Source organism: Lissotriton helveticus, chromosome 8, assembly GCF_964261635.1.
Source record: "Lissotriton helveticus chromosome 8, aLisHel1.1, whole genome shotgun sequence".
Lineage (NCBI taxonomy): Eukaryota > Metazoa > Chordata > Amphibia > Caudata > Salamandridae > Lissotriton > Lissotriton helveticus.
The window spans coordinates 599,816,576-599,835,533 of NC_136069.1; the positions used below are offsets into that span (position 1 = coordinate 599,816,576).

The 18,958-nt window shown below is 45.0% G+C and overlaps 1 protein-coding gene across 1 annotated transcript in view; it reads left to right on the top strand.

The window, feature by feature from the left end:
- PIBF1 (progesterone immunomodulatory binding factor 1) overlaps nucleotides 1-18,958 on the top strand; it is an 853,407-nt gene that overhangs the window by 631,990 nt on the left and 202,459 nt on the right. Inside the window, exon 15 of the mRNA XM_078656041.1 lies at nucleotides 4,502-4,632. Within this exon, the coding sequence (XP_078512167.1) occupies nucleotides 4,502-4,632 (131 nt within the window). The remainder of the gene's footprint in view (nucleotides 1-4,501; nucleotides 4,633-18,958) is intronic.

Sequence of the window (18,958 nt, forward strand, 5' to 3'; positions counted from 1 at the left end):
AGCGCCGTGTTCCGGTGCGGAATAAACCCGGACTGATCCGGATGGATCAGGTCGCAGACAACAGAGATTAAAGGATTAGCAAGCACTTTAGCAAGGATCTTAGGCTCAGCGTTTAAGAGCGAGATGGGCCTGTACGAAGCGCAGCAATCCCGCGGCTTCCCTTCCTTGTGAATCACGACGATAGACGCAAGCCTTTGATCGGATGGAAGGGTACCCGCGTCTAGCGATTCTAAAAACATCGAGCGAAGATGTGGTGCTATTTTGTCTGGGCGCAGCTTATAGAGTTCGATGGGAAGACCATTCGGACCCGTGGCCTTTCCCGATCTCACAGAGCGGATTGCGGTCGCGACCTCCTCGACAGAGAGTGACGCGTCCATCAGTTCCCTATCCAGATCCGACAAGCAGGGCAATGCAATGTCTCTCAGAAGCAGATGCGAATCCTGTTCCGGTCTGTCCGACACTGGGGAGTATACGGTTTGAAAATACTCAAAAAAACACTCCACAATCTCAACCGGGTCAGTCACTCTCACTCCATCCGCCCTCTCAATCAAAGGAACCACACGACTAGCCCTCTCCTTCTTGTCCAACCAAGCTAGCAACTTTCCGGCCTTATCACCCACATCATACAAACGGCCTTGCTGCTCTCTACTCATCACCTTGGCGGCATCAGTGACCAACGCTCTATAGTCGGTCTGTTTGAGGCTGAGGAGGTGCAACCTGTCCTGGGTAACATCAGATTCCAGCTCTCTTTCTATGTCTGATATCTCAGTTTCAAGTCGGACTGCCTCACACTTACGTCTCTTAGCGTTATTAATTAACGATAAGGCGTGGCCGCGGATGACCACCTTATAGGCTTCCCATAGTGAGACAGACGATGACACAGACCCCACATTCTCCACAAAATAATGGTCAAGTGATTTGATCAGTTCCGTACGGATCTTGGGGTCACGGAGATACCAAGGGTTGATCGGGGCTACCCGGCCCTCAGTTCCCAGTCCTGTTTCCATTGCGAGCCATAAGGGGGAGTGATCTGAGATACCCCTAGCCAGATGTCTGATCTCCTTAACAAGTGGGGCCTGTGTTGCGGGCATCAGGATATAGTCAAGCCTCGAAAGACTACCATGAGCACCAGAGTGGAAGGTGTATTGTAATTGTCCAGGGTGTAACAGCCTCCAGCAATCTATTAGTCCCAGGGTGTCAAGGAAGCCACCCAGCCAGGACTGGGACCTCCCGAGGTCCCTGGGCGGGTAGCGATCGACATTTCCGGAGACCACAGAGTTAAAGTCACCACCCACCACAAGGATGCCTTCCGGGAGCCCCAGTATCACCCTCCCCAGGTCAGCAAAGGTCGTTTTCTGAAGGCCAAGCGGGACATAAACGGAGAGCAAAGTGACGACCTTCCCCTCCCACCGTCCAGTAATGGCAGCATACCGCCCCCTATCGTCAAGGACGACAGCATCTACCTCGAGGGGGAGGGAGACTCTGACCAAGATACCCACCCCCCTAGAGCCAATGGTGAAGCCGGAGTGTGCCAGGAGACGGTAGCCCCTACGATTCATAGCCTGGCATGAATTGCCCCTCAAATGTGTTTCTTGCAACAGCACAACATCAGGGGAAAGACGTCTCAAGAGTTGTAACACCATGCCACGTTTTATCATGTCCCCCAACCCGTTAAAATTCCAACACAGCAATTTTAGCCCCCTACCCCATCCCAAACGTAATTGCAGCATCCACCCCACATTAGTCGCAACAGCCAAGTCCAAAAGTCCATCAATATAGTGCCTTGAAGGGAACCAAACAATAACAACTTCCCCCCCCTCCTCCCCCAAACCAACCCTTAAAACAAGACCCCCCACCCTGCACCACTGCGTTAGACTCGAAGACCCCCCCAACTTGTAGTGTGCCTGTCGCCCTAGCAGATAACTAATCTACGGAAAGAAACCCCAGAGGAGGAAGAGACTCACTCCCTCCGCCACCCCTGGAGGACCACCTTAAGTAAGGCAAGTTAAAAGATCTGCAAACCATGCCGAGAGATCTATATGCTGTCCGACGAACCCAAGTCACATTACTATTCCTGGTCCATCAGTCCACCCTCAGCTCCACCAGAATGTTCAGGGTGTTCCCGCTGCCTGGGCAGTGTGTCGAGCCAGTCACTTGCAGCCTCAGGGCGATCGAAGAAGAACGTCCGATCTCCATACTCCACACGTAGCCGGGCTGGAAATAGCATCACGTATTTCATGTCCCTGTCTCTCAATCGTCTCTTCACTCCCTGAAACCCCATTCTTTGCTTCTGCACCAACTGAGTGAAGTCGGGGTAGAAACTCACCGTCGTATTCTCAAATTTCGTGGGGCCACCCAAACGCGATGCCTGCAGGATAGGGTCCCGATCACGGAAATGAAATATCCTGGCGATTATGGGGCGCGGGGCAGCACCCAGGTTAGGTTTACCACCCTGCACTCTGTGCGCCCGCTCCACAGCAAAGAATTTACTCAGGCCTTTGGGTGAGAGATGATTGACAATGAGGTCCTCCACGATGAGGTCGACATTTAAGTTGTCTGAATTCTCAGGGACACCCACAATACGGACGTTGTTCCGCCTAGAACGACTTTCAAAATCTTCCAAACGACGGGAGAAGGAGTCATTAGAGGACCGTAGATCACGGACCTCCGTTTGTAGATTGGAGACATGCGTCGTGAGGCTAGAGGTCTTCAAGTCCAGGGATTTAAGTTTTTCGTTCGTTTTAGCCAAATCCGCCCTGATCAAGGTGACATCGATCGCCACTGTATCCAGTTTGTGCGCCAGGGTTTCATACTGTGCACCGATTGAGGCCTGCATACTCGCAATGGCGCCCATAATATCGTGCAGAGTCGGGTCTTCGCCCGCCGTAGGGTCATCTCCCTTGTCCGCCGAGGACTTGCCCGTTCCACCGGGGGATCCCTTAGGATGAGTGTATCGGTCCATGACATTAGATTGTATGGAGCCCCCACGGTGAACAGTCTTGGTCTTCCGCTTTTCAACCTCGGGCTTGCCGGTCATTTTGGAAGCTGCGCCCCCGAGGGGACCCCGAGATCTGGTGAAAATGGCTACGTCGCAATCACCCACAGATGCTCAACCAAAGGACAGCGCGTTACACGTCACACACCAAGCGGTGATATACAGTCCCGGCCCTGAAGTGGGACCACTAAGTGAAGCAGTCCGTGGGCGGCGGGGCCAAATCCGCTGCGTAGAAGGGTCCGGGGCAAAAGCGAAACCGAAAGCCAAGTCCAGGGTCGAAAGTAAAATCAGGGAAGCCGCTGTTGTTCAATTATCATCTAGGCAGTTCATCAACTGGAGCCCCGGGCAGATCCGTGGAGCAGGCCAGGAAAATTAAGACCATCATAAAATCGGTTTTCTCGGACCAAATCAAATTTTGAAATCAACTATCATATCAGTTGGGTTTCATCATCGATGATCCGTAGTCATAACCAGGATTATAGTCAGGATAAATGCCGGAGGTGGTGAAGGTCCGGGAGCCCTGTGCTCACGCGACCATCTCGGTTGCGCGCGATTACACCAGTGTTGCTTGGCCTTGGTAGACTTACCATGACGCATTTTGTCTGCGAGGCAGCTTCTGCCGTACCTGCAGGAGTCTGCTAAGGAGAGGAGGAATAACTTGTTTTGATGACATATATCCTAGAGGCATGGATCCCTAAATATATCAAGACTCCCTTATTTAGTATGGTGAAGGTGTGTCCTGTACCACACTAGCAGACTAAACGTCTGCCAATTGATCTTAAAAGTAGACCCTATGTCCAATGTTAAAATGTACTATTGTATATTGTTGGACTACCTGGGAACTGACCCCTCTACAACTCACTCATTCTCCCTTGCTATGACAATCCAGAAGATCTACAACCACTGTATAGACAGAAGCCAGTCCTTAAAGGTACAAATCTGCATACGTTCAAACATGTTGAAAGATCCTTTGAGAACTTTCTGCAACTTGGCCACCTCCAAGAAGAGCCTAAAAGCAGTTCTTTTCTGAAAAGCCTTTCATGACTGATGTATTCTCCTTAGACCAATCCAGCCATCCTCATCGGGGATCTAATGAAACGCGAGTCCTAAATAATGCAGCAAGGCTCTTCTTCACCACAAGGGACCAGACAGTGCACACATTGCCTATCTTAAAAGCGACATTCTTGCTTAGAAGAACCTCTGGCCACCACATATATTCCTGCAAAGTAGCCAGAAAGTTTCTTGCTTGGACTTCATAAAACAGAACTTTTTTATTTCTTTTATGCCTTCCTTTGCAGATAGAGTTAGAATAATAACAGAAAACTATGCACTTGTATAAAGAGTACTCAAAGATTTTTACCACGTAGCGGATTGAACGTGTTGTGGGCCGATTGTTGATATGTCTGAAAAGAAAAATAATTGATAAACATATAAAAACGATGCAAGTTCTGCATTGATCATTGGTGTGAACACTTTTTGAAAAGAAACATTTTTTGTCATTTGTAGCTTGACAGAGCAAATTCCTTGTTGAATGAAGCACAGCAACCATACAGATACCTCATTGAGTCTGTCCGTCAGCGGGATGCTCAGATCAGTTCCCAGAATGAACGAGTTTTGCAGCTTGAAAAGCAAGTCAGGTAAGTGCAAGTGCATTCCACCTTTGCAGTTATTTACAAACACAGGTGAAGTGCTATGTTGGTTAGTTGATGCCGCTGGGTGCATGAACCTGAGACTAGGGTATTTCAGGCTATATGTTGACAGAACTAACCAGTACCTTGCACAGTTTCCTGCTTTTTATTGATTTACTGCAGTATTTGTAGCACAGCCTATTCAACTTGGAGCAATGTGCAAGTTAAAACAGAAGGCGTGTATCGCAAAGGCATAGCTTAGTGCAAGGGAATCAAGAGAGAAACTATGACAAAATTGTGGCTTTTGACGGTAGTATGGTACGTCGACAGAAAGGTTTGAGGGCCTTAGATCTCTTAGGAGAAATTACCTAGTGTTGGCGCGCCTGTGGAGTCTTTTGCGTTTTGACTCTGGTGCTTTCGCCTGGCCCAGCCTGGACCTCCTGCTAAAGTGCCTTGAGACTCTCATGGTAGAGTATTTGTGCTTTATAAGATTATTGATCGATTAAAGCAAGCTTTTCATGAAGGGGCACTCTGTGGTGATACTGGATCACTTGTAGAATATGAATAGGATTTTGAAGTTATTCTTATTATTGGAATTGGTCTAATTGTATGTCCTCGCCACACCTGAGATTAGTTGGGTTCCAGAATAAATAACCTCTCTTAGTGTAGTTGAAATACTATCACCACTACCACTATTCTGAAGCTCCCTTCAGGAAGCCCTATGTTGGGGACAAGGACAGCACCTGCCGCCGCTGCGCATGGTGCTAAGCGAACTGTGAATTGAGCTCCTGACGCTGTTTCAAGAGTTCACTTTTGGGAGCCCCGGGGATACCAAGGGAACATGCCTCGGTATCAAGACCCTGATGCCAATTCTCATCTGTTTTAATGAAGAGCAATACGAATCTCTGCTCTTCTGGAAAATGAACATCCTGAACTTTATTGAACGGTGGGATGGACTCTCCGCCTAGGACAAACCAAGCGGGTCTGATTGAGAATGGAAGCTGTTCACTTTGCAGTGTGTAAAAGGTGGAAGCAGAACCTCCCAACATAACCATGGTTGGGTTCTAAACAGTCCCGCGCTACATTTCTCAAGAGTGTTCTGTTCCCCAACGTAACTAATCTAATAAATGAAGAATACAGAAAATGCCCTGACTTTGCTTCCAGTTTCTACAAAGCTGTGTCGCAAGGAGTGCTCATTTGAAGAGCTGGTCCCTAACCCCACCCACACCATGACTGCTAATGAGTCATCATCAAACTGAAAAACTCCAGGACAAAGATGATCTGATCACTCAAAAATAGCCAAGCATGGGTGGTCCCTGGATCGCCTTACAGATTTCAAAGAGGCCTCACATGTAGGGGCTGTGGTGTCCTGATCTCTTCTCCAGGCTTCAAGGCAGGATTCTCCACCGCAGTCTTCCATCGTTGTGCATGAAGCCCTAGTGTATAAATTCCTTCTATATGGTGATCTGATCTGTTTGAAGACTGTATAGACCTTTCTTTTGGCTCAATTTTTTTAAATTGAAAATAACCACAGCTTACTTACACAAATAAGGAGATGCATGCCCTCAAAGCCTAACCTCTAACGCAAAGTTCAGTGCCAATTTTAATATTTTAAGAACAGTAATGATTCGGTTAGAACTCCAGTGCTCTTGTTACACCTTCAGTTTGCTAGTTATATAAGGGAGTCAGAGGAATATAGGTTAGGGTTTCATTAAGCATCTATATTTTGAAACACACCCAAATATAACCTCAATTTTCAAATACGTTGCCCGGCTCATACATTGCACGCTAGCCACTAGGTTTTATGATAAATGGTGCAAACTCATCACACATCGCTCCTCATCAACTTTTTCGTTTTTCTTCCTCTTAAGATCAATTGTGAAGCTTGGGTCCCTCAACCTGTATTTTTAAGATTGAATTGTGGTTTCCCGTTGCAGTGGTAAGACCTCAGACCCTACTTAGCTCAATATTAACCTTTGGTGGACACCATCCAAATTCCTATGGCCCCTTTTTGGCACAATCATCAAGGACTGAAACAAACGTAGCATTTTGGGATAGTGACAATATGTTTATATTTTTTTTAAAGGCAAAAGGATAGCACTGCTTGTGGAGCAAAGTGCTACCTTTCTGTGCGTTCACCCTTTTGCCAACTCTGGGCTCCTATATTGCTGCAGTGTGACGTCCACCTTGCAGCACTGCTGGATGCTTTAGACTCCTTCACATGTGGGATTTTCAATCCTGCTATTAACCCCACAACGCTGGAATGTTCCACCTTAAAGCACTGCCCATTTGTAATTTCTCCCTGCATTAGACCCTATTTTTGCAATAAGTCGTTCCATAAACCCACCCTACACTCTACCAACACTGCTGTCTCACCTGTCTTCTTAATCTACACCGTGCCCTACATTCGTATTCCACACAACCTTCAGTACTCAAGCATATCTCTACGGTTTAGTCTTGCCCTATATTTATGTTCTAACCACTCTAAACTCTGCAGTGCTCTTTTACTACTGTTCTACCCAGTCGACATCACCGAGCCATCGTGCAGTGATCCTACGGTGGCCTGCCTCATCTCATGCACCATTGTTCTTCTAGCACGCCCTCTCAGCCTGCAACTGTGCCTCCCAGTACAGTTCACCTCCAGTGCAGCAGATCAGCTTTCTAAACAGTGCCTGTTTTGACCATATCCCAACTGTCATAGTGCTTTCAAGGCAGCAGTTATTTTAAACGTATACTCACATTTTATAAGCATCACAATCGTTTGTGTCTCTTATTTTAAGGCTCAGTATCTTTTATAGTAACTCCTAGAAAGTGATTGACCATTTACATCTGAAATTACCATTCTCTTCTGCAGGTAAATTACTTAAGTGTTTCTAGAGGCCTAACACTGAAGGCAGGCTAAACGTGAATACTTAACACATTTTAGAACATTACTTGGATGCCCCAAATAAATGAGGCACACCTATTAATACAATTAATGTGTACTTGCAGGCTTTTATCCTGAGCATCCAACCAAATCAGAATTATTAGTGGTTGGTGACCAACAGGGAGCATGCCATGGCCCTATCACCTGTGGAGTCCCAGGGGGTTCCTTACAGCGGCGGCCCCTCTAATAGGGCAGAGGAGCGCCGCCCCCTGCTGCCAGTGCTGCAAAGGTGAAAAATAAAATGGTAATAAATTCAATTTATTGCCATTTTATTTTTCATTTTCCCCAGCCTGAACCGTGTTTGGAGGCTGGGACACTACACTACTGCTGACTGGCAGCAGGGGCGTGGTACACTCTCCACCAGTTTACACTGTGCATGTCACTGAGGCTGACATGCGCAGTGTAAACCTCTCCACCCAGCTGTCTATACAGCCAGGTGGAGAGCAAGCACAGGCCCCCAGTGCCTAAAGGACCGTCAAGGCATCCCACTCCAGTCAATCTTGACGCTTCTGTCATGCTCCCTGTGGAGCATGAGAGAAGCGTCTTGATTGGAAGAGGGGAGCTGGCTGAGGCTCTGGGAGGCTGTGCTGGTGGAGCCACTGACTATGAGATGGAGTAGCACCAACGGCAGAGGCAGAAGGTAGATAAATCTTTTACTTATTTTTTAAATGTATTTTAATTTACTGACAGACACTGTTGAAAAGTCGGAGTGACTTTAGCCTCAACTCCAGTGTTCACAATCGTGTCCCATTATAAACTGCTTAAAACGGACCACGATTGAGAGCTTGCTGGGTTTTTTCAGTGCCTGTCCGTGCCCCAATTGTTCACCCCACCACTTGAATTGGTGGGCAGCCACCACTGGTTCCTTACTGTCCCCTAATTTTTAACAACTACAAGGAGCTGCTTGCTGCTCAAAAACAAATAATAAGCATCAGCATTCACCAGTAGGCCAATGATAAACCATTCTCCTTGAAAGTCTTCCCTGCTTCAGTCATCCAGTGCCTCAAACAAGACTTCCTGCACATCATCCAGACCTAGATGTCCAGCAGATGAAGCTTAACCCAATCAAGACAGAATTACTTTTAATTTGAAAGAATAATACGTGGTACAAATCTGGCTCAATTACATGAACCCTAACAGCTTTGAACCTCAACTTTGAGTGCCAAGTCACTTTAACTCATCCTGGAGATCAGCTTCACTCTCAAGGAATACATTGCCAAAAAGAACAAAGACAGCCTGGTACCTTCACTCTCTTCTAAAGAAAGTGAAACTATTTCTTCCAGTAAGCAACTTTAGAACTGATGTTCAAGTCCTCTTACTCTCCCATCTGGATCATGATAACGCCCTGCCCCTAACCTTCCAGACTTAATACTAGTACCCCCTTTAGGGCATTCTACGTGCTGTAGGGCATCTGTTTCAGGGTCTGGTGAAATATGATCACATCATTCCTTAAAGTGTGGAATGAAGTCCAATTGGACATCAGAGCCTTCTCCTCACTTATTGAGTTCCGCAAGAAGCTGAAAACCTAGCTTGGCAAGACTAAGCACAAAAACCTGCTCAGCGCCAGGATACTCTTGTAGGTGATAGTTCGCTTTGCAAATACTCATACCACAACATCCTGAAGGAACGACATTTGCTCCCCTTGCCAGCCCACGGCATCTTAAAAACCCGCTGATTAATTTGCAAAGCCATCAAGAGCAGCACCCCTGCTTATCATGCAGATAAGCTCACCATCTCTGGTAGTCCTCAGCACACTTGCAACCGGGACACCATCAGCGGCAGACTAAGAAATGTAAAAAAGAAAAAAACAAGGCAGCAGAAGGCTATTTTCATTTATGCATCCAGGATCTGGAACAGGATTCCATCTCCATCAGGTCGGCACCAACACTGCTCCAATTTAGGAAAGATTTGAAGATGCTCGTCTTTAAAGACTACCACATCACAATGAAATCATAATCCATAAACCAGCTACCTCTGCTATCACTCGGTCACTTTATGCTTCTCATTAACCTGTACAGCCTTTTAGCTAGGTTCATGCCATACAAGTACCACCTACATACATACCTGCCTAAACCTTCAGGAGAAAGTGGGGAGTACCGAAAGGCAGATACTGCCTCAAACAAAAAATAACACCCCTTACTGTGTTTTTTTTGTTGTTGTTTTTTTTGCAAGTCATGTAAAACTCATTGAAAAAACTAAAATCACAGTGTAACTGTGCACGATCAATTGGGTGTACTGTAACAACTTACCCAGAGTGTGCTATACATGTCCAAAGGTGCACTGGCACAAAATTACTCCGGTTGCGTTTTCTAATGAATTCAAACTCTCACCCATTTGAGAAGATTCTGATGTTAACAAAGCTCTAACAGACTACCATTCACTGCTATATTGGCTTTTGACAAGATTGCCCCTACAAAATCTTGTTTTAACTGCAGCCATGGTACACATGTGCCTTAGTATACACCCGTGAGGTGCACTGAAAAAACCCTCTGCAAAAATCATGAGACGCAATGGCGTCCCTGCCATAATTTAGTTGATAAAGAGGTTTATAGACTAGCCTTGATGAATTATCACTGCAATATAAAACAAGCTTTTGCAATGCATTAGGTTTCACCTTTCCGAGAGTTTGAGCGATTGTCATTGTAAATGACAATAGCTTAAATTTTCGCAAATGCAGGACCTATTGCATTGCAAATATTTTTTGTTTACAAGCGCCCCATGCTGCGTTTTCACGTTAATAGAGGCCGTGCCCCTTACATTAGACAAGCCACGTCTAAAGAAGGGAACGCAGCCGCCATTAAAGTGAAAGCGCGGTATGGGGCGCTTTTACTTAAAAAAAAGCTTTTGTTTGTCAAGTTGACAAACAAATGTTTTTTTTTGTAAAAACGCCCCATGCATTCTTTATACGCGGCTCGGCCAAAGAAAGGGGCGTGGCCTCTATTAAAGTGAAAGCGCAGCATGGGGCGCTTGAAAACAACAAAAAAAGTGAATACATCGGGTTTTTTTTTTTAAAACATGCGGTTGCGTTCGGCACCACAAATAAACCAAAGGCGGTGAAAACAATTTAACAAAATAGTGCTCGGAGTCTGTAATTAAAGCCTACTGACTACAAACACACGAAAGTGGGCCAGTCCTTATGGGAGGTTACAAGATGAGAGGAGACGGTACTAAGGAGAGACTACTAAGCCTATTGACTAATACAAAGGCACAGTTTACAAAGGATAATGACACAAGCCAATGAAAAATATGGACGGAGAGTGGGTGGAGAATCAATTCCATACCTGACAACAACATGCCTCGAAGAGCAGCGCACCCGCTGCACTTGCATGACCTAAAAAGCACATAAAGCCCACATTTCACTTCAGATCAGTCAGGCCGGTAACTCTTCTAAGGTGCTTTTTAAAGTTCTGAACTCCTTCCTTAACCCGCAAGCCTGTTCTCAGGAGACAGTATTTATGCAAGCTCTTTGTCATTCCCTTACAAATTACTTTGAAGGAAAGATAAACAAAATGTACCAGAGTTTCCCCCCAAAAAACTGAGCAAGATGGTGATCAAATGTATTCCTATTTTGTTGGCAATGTCCAGATTTTACTGGCTACTGCACAATCCGGGTGTCAGATATTTGCCCACCCCGTATTGCTGCATCTTTAGCTGTTCAACTAGCTCCAGCTGTCTGTTCATTATTCAACTTATCCATCTCTCCTGGGAAATATCCTTGTGCCTGGAAAGCAGCACTGGTTACTACAATTAAAAAAAACACGAATCTGGCACTGAACCTTACTAACTATTGTCCTATTTCTCCTCTCCCTCTATTAGGAAAGCTGTTGGAAGGTCAAAATAACACTCAACTCATGGAAACCACATTGGTCGCTTTGACTGACCTAATCAGGTGTTCCCTTGACAAAAACACTCTGTCATTGCTGGTATTGCTGGACCTCTCTGCAGCATTCGATACTGTGTCTCATTTCAGATTGCTACAAAGACTTCTGTAGGTAGGAATCCATGGCACAGCTTTATCTTGGTTCAAGGACTTCTTAACCAATCGAACACAGACCATCTGTCTGGGTCCTTATAAGTCACGCACCCTGTAACTTGAAAAGGGGTGCCTCAGGGCTCTTGTCTGAACCCCACACTCTTTAATATCTGTGACCCCCCTCTTGCCAACCTTGTTAGAAAGTTTGTCGTCCAACCACTGTAGTATGCTGTTGATTTGCAGCCAATCTTTACTCTTGACCAAGACATGAGCAACGTCGAAGTGTGTTTCTCAGCTGGTATGACTGCTTTTGCAAATTGGATGACAGAGAATTGTCTTGAGTTAAATGCCAAAAAAACTGCAATTATGCTGTTTGGCAAGGCTCAACAATTCTACTCACCTGATTGGTGACCTTCTGAACTTGGCCAAGCTCATTCTCTGAAATTGGTCATAAACAACTTGGGTGTTCGTCTTGACCAATCGCTTACTATGAAAGAACAGGATGCGGACACCATGGACTCCTGCTTTCATATGTTACACATATTACGAAGAGTCTTTCCCATCCTTCCGCTTGCAGTGAGGAAAACATTAGTCCAAGCCCTGGTCGTAAGTCATTAGTCGTTTGGACTATTGTAATGCTTTATTTGCTTGAATAAATGAGACAATTTTAAACAAACTGTAAGAGGGGCAGATAGATGCCAGGATGGCATCTGCCCTGCTTTTTAATTCACGTCGCTGGCTGTCGATGCGTAAACTAATCATTTTCAAGGTATATTGGCTGACTCATAAGTCCTTACATGGATAAAAGTCTTGAGTTATCTGTCCATCAAGCTTGTCCATTATTGTCCAAGCAGATCCTTAAAATCCAGTGACAAAGCTGTGCTCGCAGTACCACTGATCAGCAAGCCTCGTTCAGGAGCTAGATCTTTCTCCTATCTGGCTCCTCGGCTTTGGAATAAGCACCCATTCCATACACATCAATGCGTGGACTATTGTAAATTTTGGAAACTTCTTAAAAGTCACTATTTGTGGCCTAATACAGTTTTTTTCTTACTGGTTTATGAGCTACGCTGTGCCGAGAATCCACGTCAGGGGTGAATCATGCGCGTTACAAATCATATTAACATTAACAAAGTTGTGAATGTGATTCTTTTAGCGATTATAACTAATGAATTAAACAAGGTTTTAGGACACTGTACATATAATAGAGAGCCAGTGATAATAACTCTGTAGATATGGTTAAGACAGAGTTTTCTTTGAAAATATTTTTTGTTGTTTTCTTAATACCTTTGATGTAATATGACAAACCTGCATTCAATATTCCCAGGGAAAGCTCATCTGATTTGGGGTCAGCATAGCATGATTTGTACAGATCCATCATGGGGAATGGATGTGGTCAATAGAGAAGTTTCCCATTTTATCTCCCATATAATGTTTTGCTCTCTACAGACAAAAAGACTGAACGCCATTGCACCAAACTTAGATTTTTTTCTCAAGGCAGTGCCTTTGCTTGGTCTGGTGTAAATCTGTTTAGCAGATTTCTAAAAAAGTAGCATTTAAAAATGTTCAGTGTTGATTTGAAAGGATTAAAAAGTTGGAGGTGTCTGGACTGTTAGTGGATGAGGGAGCTTTTTTTCCCGTCATCTATTGTGGGCCCATTCAATTAGTTTTTAATTGGATGCCTACAACTGAAAAGAAATTGGTTTTGGCCACATTACAGTGTGTGGAGTTCAGTCTCAGTCAGTGTGTCCTGTAATACGTAAACTGAGCCGTTAAGGGTCAGGGATAGCATTTGTATACCCTTTGTCCAAATAGACCCGACCCGCTCTTAGATTACATTTAAAAAGCAAGTACATTTTGCAGCAGGTTTTGTGAACCCCCTAACAAGTGCTCTAGGATCCATGTTGAACCCCCGTTTTGAACCCCCTAACAAGTGCTCTAGGATCCATGTTGAACCCCCATTTTGGATTTGTGAACACACAAAAAACTTGTGGGCCTTTGTTGGACCTCGCAGGGGCTCTGAGCCATTGTGTGTTTGTGAAGTCAAACTGGAGTTAGCCAATCTTCCCCCACCCTCTACAGACATTGGTGGCCACCCTCTGCTTGGCCGCCTCAAGGCCCTACAGTGCAAGTGTTGCCCGTTGTGGGGGTGGGGCCAAAAACCAAGCCCTGCAGCCAATCTCCTCTGCACAAGGCCATCCTGGATTGGCAACCTGTGGCACTTTGGGCCATGGCCCTGTGACCAGGCCCTGTTGAGCATAGCCCAAGGAACACCAAATGTGATTCAAGTCAAGCAAGCTTTATTCGACGATTTTCATAAAAGCATATAATACAAATACAATTCATCAAAGAGTAAAACAATAAATAAGGTTAAAATTACATAATTATATATACAATATACTTCAAGGGAGCTAAAGGGCATACACTGAGTCCGAAAATGTATTGGTTGGCCTATAGGGAGGGTTGCCCTTGCAACAATTTGCTTCTTATTGTCCAAGCCCACCCTAGAAACTTTGCCACAGCTATGGACACAGGTTGATCGGTGCAGGTACAGATTATTCTAACAGCCACCGTCCCGCTCCTATTACCCAATAGTTTACACATGGGAGTTACCCATGTCCTGCGAGATGCTGCGTACACAGGACAAACAAACAATAGATGGTCAACGGTTTCTCTAGGGGCCAGGCAACCGGGGCAGGCGACCTTACCCCCACTGGACTAACGATTAGTAAACACTCTGACCGGAAGGCTTCCAATTCTGAGTTGAAAATAAAGCTTACGGTCTAAGGGTCTTGTGATAACATCCCAAAAATCTTCAAAACTGGCCCGGTCTTTGAGAACCAAAAATGTGCCAGTCAATGAAAGTGGGGCAGTATTCCTATAGGCTTTCGAAGCAACTGCCTCCCAATACAAGGTTTTTAAGACTTTTTTGGAAGGAAACCTTGCATTTACGGGGTCTTCCCACATTTCATTCAGACCTAGATTCAGTACTACCTCGCCAATCTTACATAACCACTTGGTCTTGTGAAAATTGTCACACTTAATTACATCCATAAGCCCACTAGCAAATACTCTCAATTTGGGTGTTGTCCATAGCCTCCTCCAGTATGGGCGCAAGGAAGCAATTAATGCAATTGGGCTTAATCCCAGATCGTAAAGTAAAGGACACATTGGTGTGCTCTGGGGTAACTTAATAAGATTTCTTAAGAACCGGTTTTCAGAGGTAGACAATTTCCTTAGGTTCTCAAACCCCCAGATCTCCACCCCATATAGTGTGGAACTAATAACTTTGCCATTATACACTGTTAGGACCGGGGCTATTGGCTTAGTAAGGGACCTGGAGTGCTCCAGACTCAAAGCTCCAGCAAGCTGACGATGTTTGAGAGTCGCCAGCTCAGTCTGTTGCTTCCAAGAAAGGTCATGTTGGATGCAAACACCCAGATAATTAAAGGCTTGGACCTTCTCAAGCGGCAGCTTATTCATAGTTACAGTACCCTTGAAGGATTTTGGTTCATTAAAAGACATAAATTTTGATTTTAAAACATTCACTTCCAAACCTCGAGTGGAACAAAAGTTTTCAAAAATTCCTAGAGCCTTTTGTAATCCACTCTGGGTTTTTGCAATAATCAGACAATCGTCGGCAAACATTAAAATGGGAATTTTTGCTCCTGCCAGGGTAGGGGCATCAATATTCAATTCTATCAAAATTTTTGCCACGTCATTAATATACATGGAAAATAAAGTTGGTGCAAGAACACAGCCTTGCCTAAGCCCTCTTTCCACAGGAAACTGAGGGGTAACATTTCCTGGGCGCCCCCATCTGATCTGAGCAAAATTCTGCTCATGTAACCTAATGATTGGGGCAAGAAGGGGGCTCGGCATTCCCATGTCTTTAAGAACGCACCACAAAATAGGGTGAGGGACAAGATCAAATGCTGCCCTAAGATCAATGAAGGCAGCACATAGACTACCCCCAGCTATGTGCACAGTCTTCCCGTACAGCATAGCAAAATGCAGCACTTGGTCGACTGTGCTAATAGAGGATCTGAATCCTGCCTGAAGATGGGATAGGATGTTCTGATTCAGTTCCCACTCTAAAATCTTATTTAAAATTAGCCTGCCGAAGACTTTTTGCATAGTGTCAATCAGGCTAATTGGACGATAGTTACCAGGTAGAGATTTATCCCCCTTCTTGAATACGGGTATAATTTCAGCCCCATTCCAAGATTGGGGTATAGGGGCTCCTCTAGCTATTGCATTTGCTAACAGGAGTATGTACCTGCCCCAGGTGTCTTTGTCGTGCAAAAATGTCAGCAGGAACTCCATCTATGCCTGGTGCTCTACCAGGGACAACTAGGTTGAGGGCAATAAGCACATCACCTAAGTTGAATATATCTTCCGTGAGAGATAGGTGTGGAACCTCCATGATTGTACTTGGTTCCACACCCTTGGCATACTGGGGTTTAAAATAAGCCACCCATTCCTCTTGAGCCACCCAATTTTGTTGTTTATCAGGAGTTCCCTCACTTCCCCATTTGAGGACACTCCAAAATCTTCTTGGGTCTTTTTGGGCACCTGCTTCTTTTAGGTCTTGCCACCTTTGCTCATCCCATGGGCGCTTAGATTTAGAAACTACATTCTTATATGCCACCCTAGCAAGCAGGACACTCCTGCTTGATTCACTTTTTATTGCTCTACCTAGGTACAATCGAGCCTGTCGACACTCCCCGGTATACCAACATGGAGGTTGGCAGACACAATTGTCACTCGGCTGACATGGCCTTACAAAAAGACTTCTTAAGTCAACAAAAAAGGATTCATGGATCTTTGTACTCCATCTCTAAAGCTGAGACCGAGGCCCCTTCTCTAGCTTGCTTTCCCAAATCACTCGTAGCTTGTGATAGCTTGCTTGTTATAAAATCTATGTGCTCTTGGCACCCTGCGACTTTGGCCCATCGAAGATGGCGCATGTCATTTGAAATGACTATGTCAATGGGTGAGTCTTGTCCCTTGCCCCTGGTATCGGTGGGTACTTCCCAATAGGTTAAGGACATACATAATGGGTTGTGATCGCTCTCAACCCTTTCAACTATCGACATATCCACTAGGTGTTTCCATAATCCCAGACTGATCAGGATATAGTCGATTCTGCTTTCACGAGGGCCACTCCTAAAAGTAGTGGCCCCTAGTTTATCATGCAGAGTCCTGCCATTGGTTGCTCTCAACCCTTTATTCAAACAAAGTGAATTTAACTGAATTGAGAGTTCGGTCCACCTTTTAACTGGGTCTAATTTGAGCTTCGGTACACCCCACTCCCTATCTTCCTCATCCATAATATTCCAGTCGCCACCTAACAAGGGCTCAAAGGTCGTATTAAAATCTCCACCTAGGATAATGTGTGAATGCTGAGAATAACATTCAATACATTCATCCAGGCGGGTTAGGACTTCCGAATTCTTACCCCCGTGCTCCGTGCATACAAGTTATAAATATGGACTGGTTTTTCATTTCTAAACTTGAGAGTGAGAATCTGGAGGTCCCTATGATTAGAAACAAGGGGTTTATTGATAACATCAAGATCCTGGCTAACCCAAATCGATAGGCCACCCGATGCGCGTCCTCTAACTCCCTTTACTGCATGGACACTATAATTCAGGTACCCTGGAAAATACAATGGTTCTAACAACCAGGTTTCTTGGAATAGACATATTTTGTGTTGATTAATAAATAAGGCCCAATCTGGTGATTCTACTTTAGATTTTAGGCCGGCCACATTCCAAGATAAAATTGAACAAGATTTACCAGGTCCAAATGACAGGCTCGCATTTAAATTCAGACTAGTGTTCTCATCTGCCATTAAATTAATCGGATCCTCAAAAGTATCCAAAAATATTGGTATTGATGTGGAACCCAGGATCACTACCTCAGGCTGGGGAGACTTTTCTCTAGCCAGGCCATCTGGACCACCTGTTTGGGCTGCTACATTCAATAGTCATTTGTTGCAGTCCAAGACAGAACTTCCTTCTATGATCCCTCTCGGTCGATTTTCACAGTGCATTGGCAATTTCTGGGGGGGCGATCTCATTTGTATTCTGGCATAGTCGGGGTAACAACTCCTGAACTCCAAGTGGATTAGGTTTTCTGCCAACTTGGTGTTCTTAAGTATTAGCTCAATGCAATCAGCTAAGTCCCCTGGGGATTAGAGCTGTTTGGTACTAAGGATGTCATCCCTGAATATAGATCTACAGCCCCGAACATATCTAATCCAATGGATTGTTTTATTTGTTAAAGATTCTTTGGTTTCCGGGGCCTTTCAAGGGCTTAGTTTGGGGACATTAGCCAAATAGACCGCTGATGTACTACTTATATTGTGATTAGGACTAGAATGGAAGGTACCCCGGCTCAACATGTCTTTTCCATTCTTCGGAAGGCTAACAACACTCTGCTGCATAGTAAAGCTACCAATTGGCATAGTGCCACCACCCTTCTTCCCTTGGTGATTACCCCCCACAGTTGGAGACATTTGCCTGGGACCATTAACAGACTCACAATGTGTTTGTGGTACACCCTTCCCTGTTCTAATCACCTCACCATATGAAATACCTGTTAAAGCAGGAGTGCTTTGATTCCCAGGGGGGTGGGCACTACTTTTTACATCTTCTATTGTCTGGGTTCTACTTACTCCTTTACCTTTCATAGTAGCTACACAAGACGAGCAGGAAACCAAAGCCTGGCTATCCCTGCCTCGGTTTACTGCATCAGCAAGATGATCTAGCTTAACTTGCATAACCTCAATCAATTTACACAGCTGTTTAACTACTAGAGATAGTGGATTAGTAGCTGCCTCTATTTGATCAAGTATACTAGGAGTAGCTTGTAGCTGAGATTCACCCTCGCTTCGAAAGATGTCTTCCAGCAAGATTAGAATCACAACTATCCATTTGCGCCAAAACTGCGAATTTGTTTTTACACAGCAAAACTGGTGGCTTGGGCAAAAGGGAAGTCAAGGGAGAGGGGTTATGAATTTGCTCGCTACCCGAAGTTTTACATATAATCCCCCCTTCAATAGGTGCAAAATTTGCGCTACCACCCACATTAGATTTATTCAAAAACATTTCGGGAATTATCGATACACTCCTCCTGGCCCCTTTCCCATCATTAGCTTCAATGTTGCCTCCACCCCCATAACTCTTCCAGACATAGTGGGAATTTCGCAGTCAAAAGTTCCTCACATTCCTCAATCAGATCGTCGATCCGGTCCATCACACAATTCCCCCCTGCGTGAGATGAAGTTTTCTTTGGGGGGATTGGTTTCATTTTTCTAGTTTTTTTTACCACCCCTGGGAATAGTGTTCGGACCTTCATTCGCATCCTGCGCGATTTTCCTCTTCCCCATAGGGTATACAAATGGGCACAAATGTATACAATGACGACGG